Source organism: Camelus ferus, chromosome 14 (assembly GCF_009834535.1).
Source record: "Camelus ferus isolate YT-003-E chromosome 14, BCGSAC_Cfer_1.0, whole genome shotgun sequence".
Lineage (NCBI taxonomy): Eukaryota > Metazoa > Chordata > Mammalia > Artiodactyla > Camelidae > Camelus > Camelus ferus.
The window spans coordinates 54,570,985-54,592,692 of NC_045709.1; the positions used below are offsets into that span (position 1 = coordinate 54,570,985).

At 32.8% G+C, this 21,708-nt stretch overlaps 1 protein-coding gene across 1 annotated transcript in view; it reads left to right on the forward strand.

The window, feature by feature from the left end:
- Window positions 1-21,708, forward strand: part of DACH1 (dachshund family transcription factor 1) — a 397,183-nt gene that overhangs the window by 362,071 nt on the left and 13,404 nt on the right. Inside the window, 3 exon segments of the mRNA XM_032496887.1 lie at window positions 499-646; window positions 3,868-4,011; window positions 4,544-4,612. Coding sequence (XP_032352778.1) covers window positions 499-646; window positions 3,868-4,011; window positions 4,544-4,612 — 361 coding nt within the window.

The following is a 21,708-nucleotide window of genomic DNA, read 5'->3' on the forward strand; positions in this document are numbered from 1 at the left end:
TTCCAAAGGGGAACAGAAAGAGCGAGCCAAGTCCCTGTTGCAGAATCAAACGGTGCCTCGAGAAAGGAAAGACCACTGGCATCGAGTATAACCTCAGTAAGGAGTGGTACCCAAGAGATAAGTGGCAAGTTCAGTGTCACTTGGGGCTGCATGAACCATGTCAGATAATTACAAGTGCAAGAGTTCCAGTCTAACTTTCTTCCCAGGAATTATTTTTCAGACGTGGTTATGTGCTGCCCTCATATAGTTTTAAATCTAGGTATTTTAATTAGAAGCATTGAAACTGCATGCCAAAAATACTTGTCTTCCTGCAATAGTTTAATTAGATTTAGGCATTTTTTGCTTCAGTTATAGTATTTGTCTTAGTGAGTACCAAGTGAATGAGCAACAGGAAAGAATTTGATTAAGTGGGTTTTTCTCTTTTAAAATGCTTTAAAGTAACAAATGAAATGTGCTTCGTACCCATATATTACAATTATGAATATCTTCTTTGTGCAGGGGCTCTTGAAAGTTGCCATAGATAATGCCAGAGCTCAAGAAAAACAGGTTCAACTTGAAAAAACTGAACTGAAGATGGATTTTTTAAGGGAAAGAGAACTAAGGGAAACACTTGAGAAACAGTTGGCGATGGAGCAAAAGAACAGAGGTATTTGCAAACTTCCCAATAAGTTTAATACTTTACATAAAATCTCAACATAGCAATACTGTGTTGATGATTTACTGCAAGACTGTAACTTTTTTGTTTCTACTTGTAGCTAAATTTTACAGCAGGATTTGAATTCTGGGCTCATTATAGTTCTTAATCTCCAAAGTGCATGCTTTCTCTTCTGTTCAAATCTCAGGGAATTGAAATATATCCTTTATGTCATTAATCACATAATTTTTATTGCTTATAGCATTTAATGAATTCATAATTTTAAAGTAAAAAAGGAGCTCTGATAAGAGGACAGCCGTGAAGGAAAATTTTATATTCATCTGCAACTGCCCTTTGAAAAACTTGAGTTAAAGTCATAAAGCTAGAATAGAAAACACTGATTATTCAAGCGAAGCAGATTTAGTAAGATATTTATCAACTGAAATGGAAGACTGATGAATATCTGAACAAATGGCCAAAGTTGAGTGTTTGTATAATTTTCTTTCGGAATGCCTCATTTTCATCCAACAAGGTCAAGTACACATTAAGTAGAAACTGATATGAATTTTTATTGAGTAAAAATAATGATATTATCAATCTATGAATGCTTCTTTTTACACACTTTACAGTGCAAGTATAGATAATTTTGAAGGTCATTCATATTTGCGTGTTTATTTTATGTATGAGATTGAAGAGTATTTTCTTTACCACCAACTTCCCTTTCGCCTCAACTCTAAAATTCTCCTCAACATTCTAGAAAGGGGAGCTCCTTTTCTCTCATTTAATAAGTATCTATATAAATAGTTCACATTTCTCCTTTTATGTGTTTGACATGGTCATTTATAAACCACTGTTTCTGTTTTGCTTTTAAAACTGGCAGGACTTAGTAGGTTTTTCATCAGTTGCTACAAAGCAAAAGCTACTGGTATTAGCAACAGCTAGTGGTTCCTGGGATGAGGCTGATTTGGGAGGCTGTCACCTCAGGCATATAGCACAGTTCTAAATAAAGTGATTTCACATAGATGTAGGTACTGGAATAATCAAAGCAAGATAAACATTAATAGTGAAATATGTTCTAAGTGAGTAATGAGTCTGGTCAAAGAGTTCATTACGTGGAACCATCTTCCATGAGATAGCCATGTCTTGATTTTGATCTTGCCTAGAGAAGTCTTTTTTTTTTTTTTTTTTTTTTTACAAAGCTTAAAAGCAGACCTTAAATTCCTAAAGTAATCTTTTGGTTACTTGAGAGACTTTCAAAATTTTGTTGGTTCATATCTGTTGGAGGATTTATATTCTGTTTTATTCTTTTAAGCACTAGAGGTAGAGGGCAAAACATTTCACAGATAACACCACGAACCACCCATTTCATTATTTGTGAACAATAAATTAAAGGCAATAACTCTCAATAAGAATGTATTATTAATGTGTTTATTGAAGCAGTGTATTGCCCTGAAGAGAGAACATGGCGACCCCATTTGGTTCAGTCACATAGCAGGAAACAATAAGCTGTCAATGGCAAGGCACTGGGTATAGAGACATTAGTGCCCAGCAGTTTACATTTCAAGTGAATAATTCAGAAATTACTGTTTCTTTTCAAAGAGACTCACAGTCATGTTTGGAAAGGGAAAGAGTAGACAACTAATTTTGTTAAGATAAGCATATGATAATCACACTATTAAATCAAGTAAATTAGCATTTATTTGAAGTCAGTTTTGTTTTTCTTGTAAGACTGTACTCAATGTAAATTTTTATTGAAGTATAGTCAGTTATAATGTGTCAATTTCAATGTACATTTTGATAAAAAAACAGCTTCTGTTAACATTTTACACCAGCAATAATAAACTCGACAAGTTAATTGTCTGCCATCTTAACAATATTAATAATTATAAAAACAGGATTTGTGGAAATTAGAAATTGAAACTAGATAAAAAAACAAATTTCTTCTATATAGCACAGGGAATTAGATTCAGTATCTTGTAGTAACCTATAATGAAAAAGAATATGAAACATACATATGTATGTGTATGACTGAAACATGCTGTACATCAGAAATTGACACATTGTAAACTGTAAATAAAATAGATATTTAAACAAAAATTCTTACCTGAGTCATTATTACCTCATTTTATATTTTGAATAAATACCATGCTAAATAAAAATATTTTTCTTTTATCTATAGTAAGAAATTAAACAGCAAACTTGGAGTGATTACTTCATATGACTAACTCTCCAAAAGGATTTTCTAATGCTGATTCTATTACGTTCACATCCACAATGTTTATCAGCCATCCAAAAAACAATTACTTCAAAGAAAACACTTGTATGCTTTTCATATGCTTATTACTTGCTTTATATATAAAAGTTAAAACAGTTATTGCATATATGGTAGTACAGTTTATGTAGTTTACATATCTTTTGTGAAGAATACTTTTTATTGATTACAAATTATATACATTTAAGTTGTCCAGTAGGAGAAAAACATATCAATAAACTTTTTGTATCATAATATACTTTTTCATATAAGTAGCAGTGAAGTTTTGTACTCCCACCAGATTTCTGCAGAGTAAAAGTGCAACTTTCTTGAATTATGTTACACTGCATATACATCTGCTGTGAAGAAATGATTCATTTCTCTGAGCAAATTGCAATAGCTTTATCCAAAAACAATCTGCTTATATATGTTAACAATAACTAAGAGTATTTAGCTTTTCATAGACAATAATATCTATTGCATTGTCTAAAATTTCAGGAAAGAATTATTAACAACTTTGCTGGGGTAACATTTTGGGAAAAGATTTATAGGGAAAATGCTCCATTTACTACTCAAAATTGAGGCTTCATAAAGAGATAGGAGTTATGCTTATAAAAGTTTGCTCTGTTCAAACAACTCTGCCTTAGTCTGATTCAAGGGCAGAGACTAAGCCACAAAATTTATTTAATCAGGCTTCCCTTATTAGGGGATATAAATATTTATTAAAATTAGTTTCCCATTAAATCTGTCTCTCCACATAAGACAATTAAAGGCATTCTTGTAATAGTTCAAGGCTAAATAAAAATTGGCCTCCTTGGACATTTTACTGATTTATTTTAGGTAAAAGTGGATTTTTTTTTAAACTTCCTCTGCATAGTTCAGCAGGGGGAAAAAAAGAATATAATTAAAAAACATAGACGGTTTGTGGAAGTTTGAACATTGCAAAAAATTTTAAAAATAACGTGCATACACTCTTTTCCAGCCATAGTTCAAAAGAGGCTAAAGAAGGAGAAGAAGGCCAAGAGGAAATTGCAGGAAGCACTTGAATTTGAGACAAAACGGCGTGAGCAAGCCGAGCAAACACTGAAACAGGCAGCTTCAACAGACAGTCTCAGGGTCTTAAATGGTAAGAGGACGCATCTTTATGCCTGGCTAACTGACTTTCATTTTGAAACCTCAAAAGACACTTCAGACACGTGATTGTGGTTTTGTGTATTTCTGTGGCTTGTGATTCATTGAGCTCTGCTTGTCACTGAGAGCCTGGTGGGAGGGATAGTCACGTGTGTTGGGAGAAATGCTTTATTTCACAGGTGCGCCTATGGTTTTGTTGCTTCAATATCTGAGATGTGACATTGCTTCTCTATTTCACCAAATCTGTCTGTCCCGAAACGTAATAAAATATTTCATCTGAAAACTTCCCCAGCCCCATCCCGTTTTTATGAAACTATTTCACATTACTTCTCCATTCACATCTTTTGATCATTCTCATGGTTCTAGTCTTTGTTCAACCTTTAAAAGAGGATGAAGGTGTATGTAATTTTAATTCAGCACCAGAGTAACAGGTTGTTTTTTTTGTTTGTTTGTTTGTTTGTTTTTTGTTTTAAGGACAATAAGAATCAAATGAAATGTGTATCACTCTTACCTTTTTGTGCTTTTAGACTCTCTGACCCCAGAGATAGAAGCTGACCGCAGTGGCGGCAGAACAGATGCTGAAAGGACAATACAAGGTAGGAATTCGCAAAAGGCCATAAATCTAGATCTTGCTCTATGAGTTTTTCCTCCGCTTTAGCCTGCTATTCAAGCATGTAGCCTACCATCTGGGCCACATCAAAACAAGTTCAAACAAGGTCAAGTTCATCTTGCTTGTTTATATGAGTGAATTCATTTTGTGCTGATAGATTTTCTTTAAATTAACAGGTCATTTCTGTTTATTCAATGCAATTAAAAAGGAATAATTAATTTTAAACAATGTATGACTTAATCTTAGACACAGTAAATGTGTTTTATTGAATGCTTGAAGCCCAGACTAATACACAAAGGGTTTAAAAGTTCTTTTCCATATGAGTAAAATCGTAAGTTAATCAAATAGGTAGAGGTTAAAATTTGAAATTTTCTTCTTTTCGTTTTTGTGACAATTAATGCAAGGTACATGCAAAATAGGCCAGGTGAATGCTAATAATAAATAAGATTGTTCAGTCCTATGTGGATTTTCCAAATGTTCTGTGTGCCACTGTATATGTTTTAATAACACAAATCTGCTGAGCAAAATCATATATAGAATCCTAAAGGGAGTTTTATTAAAAACACTCAGAAGAGCAAAATATGTGTATTGTCAAGATCACATTATTAAGAAAGAGCAAAATATGAAGGTAACATTTACAGTCTAACATCTATTCTAGACAATAAACTCAGTCTAACAACATGAATACTAAACAGTAAAAAGAGCATTAAATGAAGATGATTCTTCAAAGAGAAGCCTACAATGATTAACTGCTATAATCCTCCCAATTGCTTTTATTTTGCATTTCGAGCTCAGTCATTTTGGGGATATTGTTTAACATTAATGGTGTTACTTAATCAGTTCCCCAAGAATCATTCTTCGTTTAGTGTAAAGGAAATATAATTTTATCAAGTGTCATATATGCAATAAATAAAAATCAGGAACTTGAAACATTCCTGGTGAATGGATTTTGCTTCTTTACTTTACCTGGGACCATGATAATAATTTTTTAAGTCCTAAGGCTTGAACTATATGTTATTATGAGACATCTTCTTGGATATCTAAGATTAATGCAATTATAGATGTAGAAAAGGCTTCATTTTTTTAGAACATTAACAGATACGAGCGAAATTATATATGTGTTTGTGCATATGATAGTGTTAAAATAAAAAGATTTCTGTTGCATCTCTGAAGAATTGCATATACATGCTAACAAATTACTAATAATCAAGCCAGTTCTCTTTATCAGGGACAGTAACTTCAGTATGGCCAATATAAATAATCAGCCCTGGTTTGCATGTTCCAGGACTTCTCAGGCACTAACTTAGCTAATGTCCAGTGTATCTGAGAAAGCACATAAGTCTCCTGGTAGATGTGATATGTAAATTATCTGGTATCCACAGTATTCTCAAGGTGATCAGAACTGAAGCTAAGAAAAATTATAGACAATACATTCCTGCATATAAATGGGAGGTTTAAAAGGTTATTAAGCAGTGATTAAACATTTTTGCGTAGTTGACATAATATATAATATATATTTCATGAATTTGCTATCAGCAATATTTTCGTCATTAATAAAGCTATTATTATTTTTATTTGAATTTGTAAAACTCATGTATATTCAAATATACATTTTAATATGCCTAAAGTCTTGCTATATAAGTTGAAACTCTCCATTTCTATTATGATTTGCTTACTACTCTGAAGAACATTTTTGATAATAAATTGCCTTCTTTTGCTATCTAGAATGCAATCACTTGTATAACATAGAAAACCCACTCATATAACTTTATAATTAAGGCAATGAACCATTTGAATAACAATTACACATAGTAAGTTAAGGCAAATATAAATTATTATAGGGTTAGTTATTGCTTTGGTTTAATTGTAATATGAAATATTTATTCACTTCATTCATTCATTCAACTTGTCAGTTAAAAAGATGTTTCTCCAGTCTAATGTGAGTGATCAGTAATAATTCTACCTTTTGTCTACTTATACTTGGATTCTGATGATTTTCTTGTATTGTTCACTGCAGTTTTCTGTATTACACTTAACTAATAGTAATGATTTTAATTAGATAATACGATTTTCCTCAAATGTAATGTAAAAAAAAAAGACTATAGAGGAATCTGTGTTTCTATGTGTTAATTGCTAAAAAGTTATTTCACTAGCACTTGAACTACCCCTTTTAAAATATCAAAGCAAAGAGATCAAATTTTGCTACTTTAACTCCACTAAATAACCTCCTTTAAACCTTTGAAAGTGTTTTTATTTTTAACCTTAGAAACTAAATTCATAAATTTGGAAGCTCACAAAAGCAACACAATTAACTGTGAAGAGAAGAAATCAGAGGATTAAACGACTGTTCAGTAACATTCTGAGTCTAAGCACAAGAATAGGGACAGGCAAAGAAGAAAGAACCAGAACTCGTTGCTACTTTGTAAAAGTGTCAGGCATTTGGGGAGCTATGAGCACATGCTGCCTCACAATTCAAAAAAGACATGAGGGGAGGCTGTGGCTCAGTGGTAGAGTGTGTGCTTAGCATGCACAAGGTCCTGGGTTCAACCCCTAGTACCTCCATTTAAATAAATAAATAAACAAAGAAAGTCTTCAAAAAAAACCAATGATGCAAACATGGTGTCTTGCTCCTTTCACGTACCTTTTTGGCGTCCCCAAGCTTAGGAGGTTATGATGCTCTTTGTATTCTTTCTAGCTCCCAATCCAACCATAACTGAAATTATTCTGTATTCCAAAATAAATTAAACTTAGGGAAGAAAAAGGAAACCCACCTCTTTTTAAACTTGTCATGTATTGATTTTTTTAAGAAAATTTGGCAATAAATAAATGCCATGGTTGGCCCAAGAGTTAGTCACCTAGCAGTGAGGCATTTAAATATTACTTGGTTACCCCCAAAGAAATGTTGCCTCATTGGCATTTAGTACCACCATTTCTGTAAAACTAGAGAGGTGGGGAAGAGGAAACCAAAAAGCAGTTTAGAAAATATTTCTGAGCCGAGGTCCTAAATAATTTACTTCCTTATCTTGATAAGTAAAGAAAATCATCTCATATTACACAGGAATAAAGTTTTCATTGCTGATACTTCTAATAACTAAGTCAAAATTCACGAGTTTGGTAGAGATATTGTGACTATTGAATAAACAAAAAACAATTTTAAAAACTTGTTTCAAGAGCTGAGTTGCATAGTGATTAACTCTCCGATGCCTTGAGTCTTACAGATTTATATGTCATGATTTGTGCTGGAGTTTAAAAATTTTATTTTACTTTAAAGCTTTTAGTAAGATATTTTGAATATACATATACACAGTAGACAGAGTTCATTTAAATACTCACTGAACATTTATTTGGACTTGTTAATAAATAGCCTCCAAAATTTGAGCCCCCACACATACAAATGCACAACCACACAATGTATATGCAGTGAGTCAATAACATTATGGGATCTTCAACTAAATCCTAGTCTCTTTTTTTTCTCTCTCCCTAGGCAATAGCATCCCCTTATCCGGTTTATTTAATTTATATATTTTGACAATTTCAAAAATATTTCTCCAGCCAATTCAGACATCTAAGAGCTTCAAATAATATCCAATTTGTATTTAGCTGTTTCACAGAGACCGCAGGGTCTAGTGCGCAAAACCTAAAAGATCTTCCACCCTCTCCTCCTGCAAACCTGCCTTCCTCTATGTTCCTTCTCTGTGGTACCTTCATCTGTTCAGTCCAATATCCCCCTCAGTATATAATGAGGGAAGAGTGAAGCTTGACATTTCCCTCCCTTGCTTTCTATATACAATCACAACTACTGCCGCCACTCTCTGTTCTTCTATCACAGTGCAATTTTTTTTCTTTTTCCTTTTTTTTTTTTTTTAATTTCTGGAAAGCCTCACATCTTTCTCCACCTACCAGGGGCATTTTTCCCTCTTTCCTGCCTTTATTTACTCATCCTTCCAGTCTCGTCTTAGAAATCACAGCCTCCAGGAAGGCTTCCCAGACTCCACACTCACCCCTGCAACACCTCCCTGACCCAGGGGTCTAGCTCCTCCTTTTAGAATTTCTTACCATACCTTCCTCTTCTCCACAATTCCATGCTGTGCACTGGTGATTCCTTTTCGAGGGTCTTCTTCCTCCTTTCTCTGGATGGCAGCCAGGCAGATTATGGACCGTGCCTCTGGTTCACTGCTATGTCCCTGGGCCCTGTGTGCTTGACATTTACTAATGTGTCAAAGGTTTGTGCCACATTTATGGTGCCCAGAGGTTTGACAAATTGTGGTGCTTGCTATATTCCCTAAAGGAATGTATTGGTGAATTAGGACCTTGGTTAGATCTTGTGGATGGATGTCAAGGATTCCTATTGTTCTGACTTTTCTCAGACTTTGGTTGGAGGGACTAATGGAAGGAAACAAAGTACAGTATAATTCCTGGCAGGACTACAAATTCTGGCAGCATGAAATTTTATTTCTGATAACTGAGTTAGCAGTATGTGTTTATTTGCCCTGTATGCATTTCTAATGCTACTTTCTTCTTGCACGTTTGACCTCCGATTTGAATTCTGAGAATGTTCACTTACCCCCATTTTAAATTTATATTTAACTTAACAAACCATAATCACCTTTATCATAAATAACATTTTCCTCTTTGGTTCAATGAACATTAACCTCATGTTTCTTTTCTGATCTCTTATAATTTCAAATAATTTAATCTCTATAAATTGTTGAGGTGATCGATATATAGACATGAACTGTAACATGGGATAATCATGAATTAGTACGGTTTTATCTCTGTGTTTTATAAATTTTCAAAAAGTCTGGAAAGTTCACTTTCAAAATAGCAGCTTTTTGCTTTTTCCTTCCAAGTAAAAAATTAGTCCTCTTAAACCAAAAAGTAGTTGTTAAAAATCAGTGGGAATATGGACAACAGTTCCTCTGACTTCTTAGACTATCTGCAAGTTATTCTTGCAGAATCTTGACTCCACTTGAAAGTGCGTCTCTTTTATTTACATCCAATGTCCATAATCAAAACTGTTTGGCTTTTTATTCTGTTTTGACTGATCTCAGATCATAGAAAACCAAATGTTTTCCTAATAAAAGGACATAAAAGACTTGCCCTTCACATTAACAACCTTTTTCTTTTCCAATTTAAAAGTATCTTCTTTCTGTTTCCTAGATATTTGAAGATACATGCTAAAATTAAAAATTATTCACTTATCCAGCAAAGATTTATTGAACACTGATGAAATGCTAAGCCCACTTACATGCTGTTGTTGCCTTAGCACTGGGAAAGGGCTTTAAAGAGAAATTAAATCTCTTCATTTTGCAAGAGAAGAAACTGAGGCTTAGTGAGGGTACCTGATTTATTAAAGGTTATACCATGAGTTAATTGGAGTTGGGAATATAATTTAGTCCAATTACTTTTCACATTCCCTATTTTCTTCTTGATTGTTTTGAGATTAGGATTGTAAAAATGTTGGTTCTTTTAAAATTTGTTGTTATTATTACTTGTTTACTAACTTACAGATGCAAAACATTATAATGCCAGTCATACTTATGAGTGAAATTTGTATCTTTTATCAACTTTTTTATTGAATCAAATGCTCTAGCACATACTGAGTATACTGGTAATACATTTTCTTTCATTTAGACTTAGTGATATTACACAATAAGTGGAGTATTTGCTTATTAAAATAGGGAGGCGGATGAGGAGCTCGTATTTATTGAGCCTTTCCTGTATATTCTAATTTAAAGGTGAGACAACGAACACTCAGAACGGCTAATTAACATTCTCGCATTTGCACTGTGAGTTAGTGAGGTTGCTGACATTTAAATTCAGATTTATGACCCCAGAGTCTTTGTTCTTTCCTCCATGCCCTGTTGTCTGGATTTTACGTGTCTCTCTTCTAGGATAACTGCTTGCAGCCCCATTACTCACTGTGGATAGTTAGCACATTGCCTGTTAATGACTTCGGAAGTTAAAAACAGTCTACTGACAGCTACTAGGGAATGATACACATTTGGAAAAAATGTTTCTTTTCCCTTTTTATTTTTCACTCAGTCATTTATGCCTATACCATGTTTATAGACATGTCTACACATTGGGGAGAACGCCTCTAAATGAAGAAAGTAAAGGTCAATATAAGAAATTAAGAAATTAATCATATTTAGATAAAAGACTTATCTACATTTCTACAACTTAAGTTAAGACATTTGAAGGGCATCTTCATTTCTTCTACAGCATGTGTTTGAACAGAGTTGCTAAGTGGTATCCCAAGGTTTCTACACTGTAAAGGTCCTAAATTGAGCCTTTCACTAAACTTACCACTTTAAAGATCTATGTGAAAGTATTGTTTAAATTTGATTTCAAGGGAGGAGGGTATAGCTCAGTGGTAGAGCACATGCTTAGCATGCAGTAGGCCTTGGGTTCAATCCCTAGTACCTCTATTTAAATGAATAAATAAATAAACCTGATTATTTCCCTCCTAAATAAATAAATAAATAAAAATTAACTAAAATCTATAATTTAAGTATAAAATAAAATAAATTTCATTTCACATAATTGTCTTATGCATATTTCTATTTTGAATCCTTAAAAAAGAAATCCATGAGTTTAATGTCGGAATGGAGGTTCTCCAGACATCTCTATAGAATCTGCAATTAAGAAATGCTAGGAGTCAGGTCTAGATTCTTATCTCTTCTGCAACTTTTTATTTTCTCCTCCTGTAGTAATTGCTTAACCTCAGAGCATTACTGTGAGGATTAAATAAAAGAATCCATGTAAGACACTTAGCTGTGTATGGGGCAATAGTCTGCACAGTTAAGTTTTAGCTGTTAATATTAAATTTTATTATTTTGAGTTAACATATTTACAGTACCCAGCCACTGGTAAACACTGAAGCTATTATTACTCTAATATATATTTTACTTCTCTCTTTTCAGAAAATTGGCCTTTATTTATAACATAATGTTGATTTAGTCTCATACTAAAGTGTTGCAGACATTTACAAGAATTTTTTTGTTACCTGAACCTAATTTTCTATATATAAAAATGTCTTTATTTAGCTTAAAAGGGGCAGGCTTTCATTATAAAGAGGGGTGGGGGGCTTGCTTAAAACTGATTTCTGGACTGCCTGCTGTGCATAGTGACTATTGTTTATTCACTTAGAAATATGTAATTGCCATAGGGATTGCCTCAAACTATTATTCTTGGTCTTAAAAAAATAAATATTAGAATTATATTACTCTGAACAAAACAAAACAATAATAAATTTACTCCTAGTCTCTTGGCACTGGTCTCTGGTGTTTGGCAGCATTTCAAATGCAGCTAATCAATTTAAACAGCATTGATTAAGTTGAACAAAGGATGATATTGATTGCAAGCAGGAACCAATAAACAGGCTAATGTTCCGTAGTCATCACAGGTCATTGTTAACTACTCATTCAACTAGACAATCGGAGTTATTACTAAACAGAAAGTCTCAGAGACACTCATGAGTTTTAATGTTTTATAAAATTTTAGAATAATGTTTTCTTATAATTTCAGTATAAGCATTTTTATTCTTTTAGGACATGTATGAAAACAGTAAATCTTGCTTTTGAATGTAGGTAAATGTGCTTAAACTCCCAATGTGGAGGGTCTTTTGTAGGTATTGTTGGAAATGTCTTCTTATATAATTTAAACTAATTATACATCAAATCATACATAGTGAGCAGCTGAGTATGAAGCTGCTCAAGATAGTCTTAAATTGCAATTCATTAGAATTCTACCTACATAAAATTATTTTAATGTATATTTCCATAGAGCTAATTTTTTAAACTCCTGGCTCTTACTGGAACAACAGCAAAAAAGCATGATTGTCATTGCATGTTTGTGTTGAGTTGTGACATAAAATGAGGTTTTGTGATGTAATTTTAATTCTTATTCCATTGCCCAAATATTAGACAGAGTAAATTAAGGCCAAGTGATTGGGCTTAGTTTATAGTATGCTTGACATCGTATTTCCTAGAGAAAGTAATATAATAGATGGTAGGTTCTATGAGAGTTTAGAGGATACAGAGAGCATCAGGAACAATGAATTGGAATTGGGGATTGAGAGAGACGAAACAGACATTGTACACTAAATTGCTTTTAAGGACCGAAACATGGCAATTATTAACGGAAAATATAATAATGTTTTATTAGAATGGATAAAATTGAAAATTGTATTAAATTGGCTTGTTTATGAACATGTTTTTGGCTTGGCTTGAATACTGTCTGAAGACTATAATCAAAGAATAGTGATAAATGGAAATCAGGACAGATATTAGCAGGGGGCCCTGAAGATCAATGCTAGATCCATTTTGATTTAACAGTCATAATTAGTGATATGGAAGAGTCAACAGTGTATCAATGAAAGTCACAGATGATCTTAATTTAGAAGGTGTAACATCCATCTGTGTGGGCAGTGTACATATGCAAAAGAAGTTTAGGACATTTAGAAATTTCAGGAGGCAAGAAGTGAGGTTATCTGTGTGAGAAAAAAATTTAATTTTAAGATCTGTTTTCAGAAAACATTAAAAATCTCAACAAATATCGAGGGTAATGTATGTCCTCCTTGTAACTTTTCATAGTTCCATACTAACAGTGACTGGCCGCAGCACTGACAGGGAGTCAGAGGATCAGTAGGAAAATAAGCCTCTGTCATTTTAACTCCTATGTATATTCATTGAGGATACTTTTTATTGTTAGGGCTAACTAGACAGTTTAGAAAGTTGGTTTTCGCGTTATGGTCAATACAATTTTTTTTTTTTAGAGTGTATAATATCACCTTCAGATTTAAGAAAAATTTATTTATAATAGTTTGGCTTTGAGTCTTTTTCAGCATTATTATCAAGGGAGAAATTTGATGGCTGTTGTATCCAATTAACTTGCTCACTAGAGATCGTCATAAGAGAAAATGTGTATAATATCTACCAAAGCTGAAGAACGGTGCCATTTCATCACATAGACGTGTGGGTCCTATTCACAAAACCTGCTTTCTTTTTTTGTATCCACTCTTAGACAGCAGAAGCAGCTTGGCCATCTAACAGCATCTTTAGTAAATATTCAGAGTACCTTCTTTAAGTTGGAGTATAAATACATGTTTTCTTTCACTTTCTGAGAAACATTATTTATAATTTAGGGGTTCTAAAAGTGACCTAAAATACTTAAATTACAGAAAAAGAACCTTCATTTTTAAGTCTATTCACTAAACTGAAGAATTTTTATAAATGAAATTTAAAAATTGGTACATGAACACATGATGTTGGAAAGTATGTGATCAATTTATAGCATATTTATGTCTAGACATTTGAGATATATAACACCCTTTGCTGTAAATTCTCCTTTAGAAAAAAAAAATGAAACATCATCATTTAGACTATAAATGTGAAAATGCTTATGGTGCATTATTCTACCTCCCATGGTTAGGGACAGAATGCAGACATGCCACAATAATGTTTTTTATTTCTACTGTTCGAACCATATTAATGAGAACATCATTTTGGAGAACTAATTATTTCTATTTGTCTTGTGTCACACTTTCTAATTCCCCTATATTAGCACAGCCAAAGCAAATTAATTGCTTTTCCAGTAGTTGAACCTTGTCCAAGAATGAGCTCACATTCCCTTCCAGTTTCCCTGTTTCTGGGAGTGCATTGTGTCAGAAATTTCTCTTGATACTTAGCATAGTCTAGAGAATATCTTTACAGATTTCTGCACGCTCACTTGATGAAATTTATAAGTTTAAGTGACCCGCCAGGAAAGATAAAGTTCTTAGCTGCAAGATTATACATCAAAACAGTTAAAGTGAAATTAAAATTAAATGAATGAATCTCACTGAAGCAAAAAAAGCAGTAATTAATGGTTCCCTTAATTGTCTTCATAAAATATTTGCATGGGTCTAATTTGCATAATTTGCATGTATTAATTAATCTTTCAAAGGAATTTTGTGCTGAGAGAAGCCAAAAAATCTCTTTGTTTTATTTAACATCTAATGAAATATTTATCTTCTTTAATGAACTTCTCATCTTCATTAAAATAAAAATTGAACAAGTTTGTATGTTTTAAATGTTTTTATAATTGAAGTATTCAAAAAATCTCTTTAGACTTACAACAGCTGAAAAACAAACACATTATTTAGCAAGCAGTATCGTTTTACAACAGCAGCACTTAAAAAAAAAAGTCCAATTTCCCTTTCTCAAAGGTGGCAAGGCATTTGGTAAATGAATAAATGGATATAACTATTTCATTTTAAAAGTAAGATTTACAAAGTCCCTATCATTTCTTTCAATGGTAATGTTATTTTTATGGCTGGAATAGTAGGCAGCAAGAGGATAGATATATGAGAAAAATCAGTGTGTTTAATTGTTTGGGAAATGGTTCATTGGTTGAAAATATTTTAGCTGGTTCAAAGAAATTAGTCCATTAGAATACACTTGCTCTTATTAACAACTGCGAGATTGACTGACAGTATTTTCTGGCAGAAGCAATACAGTTCTAACTTTATCCTAAATCTGCCTGCTGCAGGGGTTTCTCCTGCACTAAGATCATAGTGAAAAGCAAGAGATGTGCCTTGGAAGGGATGAAATTCAAAATTTCATTGAGTGCCAAAGAGTAGGTATATTCAAGAGAGCTGGGGAAGAGAGTAAGGAGAGATCCCAGAAGTTACAGAGACATAAGGGAAGGGACACTGGTTTTCTGTTAATGGTATTCATTCATTTGGATGCAGCAATGAGTCAGAATATTGCAAAGAAAATCAATTAACACGCCCAAAGCAGTTTAAAGTTTGCATAGCTTTTCCACATACATTATTTTTGTTAATCTAGATGTAAGGAAACTGAGGAACGTGGTCAGAAAGGAATCAGACTGTGAACTCAAGACCTCTGAGTGCCTTTGACTCCATATGCCTTCCTCCTATGTGACATCCATCTTTGTATCTCATGATAATTTATGAAGTGGCTGTGACCGGCTAAATGTTCAGCTAGATAATGAGGGTGGCATACATTTATAAGGATTAAGATTCAAAATGCAAATATATACTAGTTCTTTCCATGTAAAGTTTAGTAATGTGATAATATCAATTAAATTGACTTTGGTTTCCTGTAGGATTCCATCTTCAGGGAACTAAAAAGGCATTTTCATTAGGCAACAGTTTTTTTTTTTTTTTCCCCTTGAAATCGCTCTCATAATTTACAATTTCTCATATTTTCTCTAATATAAAAAGGAAAATAAATCCATTAGGTTACAAAAATAATTATTAATCAGTTACAAAATAAATGCCAATACAGATTTCCTCTAGCATTAATATTGATAATTTAAATAATTGATTTCTGGATGATTAGAATTAATGTTAAGACTATTTAGTCTTAGGAGAGAAATGCTAGACTGAGAGCCATAGTCTAGTATTGACATTCATTAATGTTGTGACCCTGGTAACTCCCTTTAACTGCTAAGACCTGCTCTATTGCTGATATATTTGTCCTGTCAAAGTGGCAAAGACATCTAATTTTCATGAGCATAAATACATAAATACACACACAAACAAAATATTATTCATGGTCCATTATGGATCCATGGATTCTGGATTCAGACTGCCTGGGTTCAAATCTCCACACTGCTGTCTGTTATCTGTATAGCACTGAGCGTGTAAATTAAACTTCTTGTTTATGAGAGTTCCTAACCTGTAAAACATAGAAAATGATCATAATATTCACCTCACAGAGTTGTTATGGGGATTAAGTGAATTAATATATGTAAGGAACTTACGAGTAGAGGCTAGGCTAAGAAGAATCTGCTGTTACAATCCTACACAAATTTAATGTAATAGTACTTGCAATAGTATTCATTTTTGGTAAAAATTAAACATTATTTGGATTTTAAAAATTGATTTTAAACCAAAGAATATGATTTTCATTATGTGACACATACTTTTCCTTTTAGCATGTTTTAAGCTGGAAAATGAAAATTATATCCCCAGATTTTTCAAGGCATTTAAAAAATTCATGACAAAGGGTGGATTTCAATATTTCAATATTTATGTCAATTTAAACACATGACTTAGGAAGATTCATTTTCAGCTCTGTATGATTATTTATCCTTTTCCAAATTAAATAAAAGATAATCTAGTTTTTTTTTTGACTCATTTAAGATGGAAGTGTTAGAGCTTCTTAATTCTTTTTATTATATTTTGGCAAATTCTTCTTAATATGGTTTATATTTTCATATAGTATGGAGTAACCGCAGACTTTTCTAATTCATAGATAATCATACTCCAGAGATAGTAAATCTCCAAACATAGTTCCACCTAAGCTTACTAATTATACCTATAAAATGATGAATGATGGCTACAAATTATTGAATCTGACTCTCATTCTTTATTTATTTCTCCCTGGGAGAAAGAGCACTGGATGGGGAGATTTTAGGCCATAAATTATTCCCATACATAATCAGGTGTGCTGTGTTCAACCTCAATTCCATACTGTGATTTTGCATTCACTTATGAAATTCCCATTTTAACATATTAAGAATGAATTATTTGACTTCCATGTTGAAATGATATTTACTTGTATTAATAATTTCAATGTTTATTTTTTTCTTCATGGCTTACACTGATTAGTATAGTTTTAAGTCTATCTTGTTTCAGGTCTTTGGACTGGATTTTAGAAATTTCTCCAAGCAAAGTTATATGAGATCTCACAGTGTAGACTCTCTCTCCAGTTCAAGTGTTGGGAATGGAGAGAAATTTCACAAATGAGAAAAAATTAGATGTAAGACACTAGGAATGGGAAATGCATTCCTCTTCTAAACTCAACAGATGGTTCTGGGTTCAAGTCAACCGTTGCCCAGTAGGACCATAAGCTCAGTGCAGCCAAGTGTATTTTCTGAGGGAACTCAGAAATAGACATTTTTATGTAAAATGACAGATTTTGAAAAACAAAATGGAACCCTGAACAAGGTAAATGTTTATTTATGTTCTCTGATAATAATAGTAAGACAGAAAAAAATTCTCTCAATCAAAAAAAACCCCAAAAACTCATCATGTATCAGATTATCAATACATAAACCAAATTGAAAAGAGCAATTAAGTCACAAGTAAAGAGAACAGCTCTCCAAGCTTTTTAGAATGACTGCAGTAACTTTCCCTAACTGCTTTGAATTCAGACATACTTTTGAGGCCCACTTGCCCATATCTTTCTTCAAATGTGTGCAATTCAAATCAATCCCATTTTATCAGGCACTTTAATGATTTGACTATTGCGAAGGATTATAAATGCCAAAATTTTTTTATAAATTCTAACTTTAGTTCTTAAATTATTAGAATGAGGAGTATTTAAATAAATTGCAGAAGGTCCTTTAATTCAAAGGGTTGATTAATTATATAATATAGGTCCTTGGCTTATATTTCCCTAAGAATTCATAACCAATCTTGGTTAACATATCCAAGGCTCAAAAAATGAAAAGTGTGAAGTAAATATAGTAGATAAAAAGGAAAATGTTAATGGCATGGCACTCATATGCTTATGGTCTTTTAGAATAAATTTCTTACAATTCTTCATAGTTTTCCCAGATGGGACCTCATTGCGATATGTGATATATTTAATTTAACTTCCAAGGTTTATCAGCAGCAGAATCAAAATGTGCCTGTAAAAAACTATTTTTCCCTATCATATTATATCTCATTATTTGTAGAGCTTTGTTGTAGTTTTACAATGAGTTTTAAAATGCAGACAAAATTCAACTATGCCTCTTTGCTCCTTGTTACACATTTTAATACAGCAAAAGAGGGCAAGTGGCCTTCTGCACTGATCTGATTTTGGTGCAGACTAGGCAGAAACCTCCTCTGTGGCTCTCAAAAAGTTATTTTTGTCAAGTCCATATTCAGAACATGGGAATTGTCATCAGCAATCCATGGCTCACACCATGACAGACAATCCATTCAGAAGAAGTCAAAACATCAAGGAATCTGAGCTATCTTGTTAACAAAACAACAAAGCAAACCTCATTTTGATCCAAAGCTGGGAATAGCATTCGCTTACTTTCCACATCTCATCTCATAATTTCACATCCGTAACAGAAGTCTCAACTGACTAATTCCAAAAATACTGCTAGCATTTATCTGCACAGTGAAAATGCTATGGAAATTAATGTTTGCATGGTTGTAAATAAACATACAAAAATTAGGTGGGTATTTTTAGGATGTTTATATCTTTAAGTTTCAGTATAACTAGATTTGGGGAGTTTGTTTTTATTTTTGTAAAGTCACCAGAATTGTAGACTAACTGTCCACTTCGATCTTAAATGCAGTTCTTGGTTGCCATTTTTTTCAATAATGTTTCAACATGTGATTCTATTCCTCTGTGAGTAAATTAGAACACAGGTATTTATTTAAATGCAACAATTCACATAAAAGGCTGTGAATTATCACAACTCAGTCGGCACCATTGCATGTTATTTTCACAAAACAAAGGTAATGCAAAAACCTTTCCAATTATTTCCTTAATGTTAAAAATGTATGGTCAACAAAGAAGTGAAGTTTTATCTCATCAGTCTTTGAAGTTTTTCCACGGTAACTCATTTTTAGATTTGTTGTTTATAAGAACTCACTAGCACACCATTGGGAACATACATGTTCCAAAGCCTAAAATTAATTTAATAGATAAAATCTGAAATTTAGAAAATTTGATTTTTTTTCTTGAAAGCTGTAAAAGATTCTCTTTTAATGAAGTAACGCTTTGATCTATTGCTTCTGAAATGTAAACAGTACTTTCAGAGCACAAACAAAGCAAGTAATTCCAACTGCATGATTGATGAAGATTCATTTAAGTCTAGTATGTTAAGTCTTAACCTCTGAGAAGCCATATTATTGACATATTTTACATAACTTTGGCAAACAAGAGAAATAAATATTATGACTGCTTCTGAGGTTGACTTTAAACAGATTCTTAAAAAATATTTATTAAGACAAAAATCTGGTCCCCCTTGTTTTATATCTGAAGTCAATATGCTAAATCCTAAATGCTGTATAAACAGTGTATAGGAGGAGTTAGTTGATAAAGAATGAGAATAAAGAAATGAAGAATGTAATGAATTCAGAAATGAGGTAATTAGGATTCAAATTATGGTGTTGTGCAAGGAATAGTGGGTAGGTGCCTTTGAAATAGAAGTTGAAAATCAAATTTCAGGGCTTAGAATGTAGTGGTTGGTAATTTGAAATGCGAATCTGGGAAAGAGATCCAAGCCAGAGTACACAATGATGAGTTTGTCTTCCTGCTGCACGGTCTGTTGTGACAACTGGGCATTTACATTGAGAGTGATACCAGCTCTCTATAGGTAGCTATGGAGCTGGAGGTGAGGTGGTTTGAATGTGAGGTCCAGACAAGAGACATAGCTTTGGGCATCATTAAGGCCTTATGTTGAAAATATTGAATCTCTTTGCATAATCTTTTTATTTTTATTTATTTTTGTGTGTGTGTGTGAGTGGGGGTGATTAAGTTTATTTATTTATTTATTTTTAGAGGAGGTGTTGGGGATTGAACTCAGGACCTCATGCATGCTAAGATGTGCTCTACCACTTGAGCTATACACCCCCTACTCTTTGCATAATCTTCACATTGTCATTTTTCCGAAAAGGCTAGAGTATCAAGCCACCCTCCTCCCACCCCAAGAAAAAGACTATAATGAGTAATAAATGCAACACTGGGAAACAACGTATGTTCAAATGACTATGAGTTAACATATTTCTTTCATTTTGCACCATCCTTATTTGTATTGAATGACCTCATACTTTTTTTTTAAATAGAGAAACCATAATGTAGCTTTTTTTTTCTTATTATGGCAGTTAGAAAGGATGGATTACTCAGAATTGAATTTTGTCCATTAAAGTGAATGTAATAAAACTGAGACCAAAAAAAATTTACAGTGCTATGTTATATACATAAAATTAGAATAAATAATGCTAAAAATACATAGGGGTATATTAGATAATTCATATTTTGACTTATATATTTTGCATCTTTGTTGATTCTGCAGATTTTACCTATGACAAACTGTCAGTTCAACTCTTGCATTAAAAGATATGTATTTTTCATGATATTGTTTCATATGGCAATATGTTGGATACCAGTCCTTTCAAGTAATCAAACTACTTTGAATAGAGTCATAAACAAAAAAGCAGCAATAATTTACTTTCATTGCTAGCTTTCTCCCTCTGATGCATAGACATTCTTTGCAATCATTTGAACAGTATAAATATTCTTATTTGATGAAGGGAGAGTAAAATTACATGTATTTTTTAGACTCGATAACTAAAGAAAAAGTGCTCATATAATAGTGTTCTGAATGATCACAACAAAGTTTGTGTTATACCTGAATAATACTAGTCTTAGAGTGTATTTTAAGCTTTAAGCACACCATGGTTTTTCAATACATATGGCAACTGATGATAGAGTCATCAAGTGTCTGGTTAGAGTTGCAGCATTTCGAGAATTCTCATCTGAGTACTGAGCTAGTAAAGAACCAGGACCTATCAAAGAAGACTGATCAAGTTGTGAACTCTTCATTCAGACTCCCTGATGCTATCAAAGACTTGGGAAACAGGCAAGGTTTGTTATCCAAGATGTACACGTTAATATTCTCATACTATCTGAGTAAGTTTCCTTAAAAGGAGATGGAACTGAAGTGTGACCAATTGAAATGAAGGGTTAATAAGATAAAATAGGCATTCATGGTTGAACAGTTTGGTGTTGTCCAAGTGCAACTGTGGAGTAGCCCTGAAATTAAGTGTAGTATGGAGTCCCAATGGTAGGAAAATAAAGATTTTATTATAAAGTGGTTTTGACATGGTCCTAGATGAGTGTCTTAAATTCATAAAGCTTCTTAAAATCTAACCTTAATTCAGAATGTAATTATCTACATGGTGATATAACTTAATTTTATTCATGTCACAATTTCTAGTGATGGGAAAATAAGGCAATACTGACAGTAACCACAGCCACAAGCTATTAATTTTAATGGAAATAGTGGCCAATGTTACCATGACCCAGGGCAGAATTTCACAGTAGGCATGAAATATACATG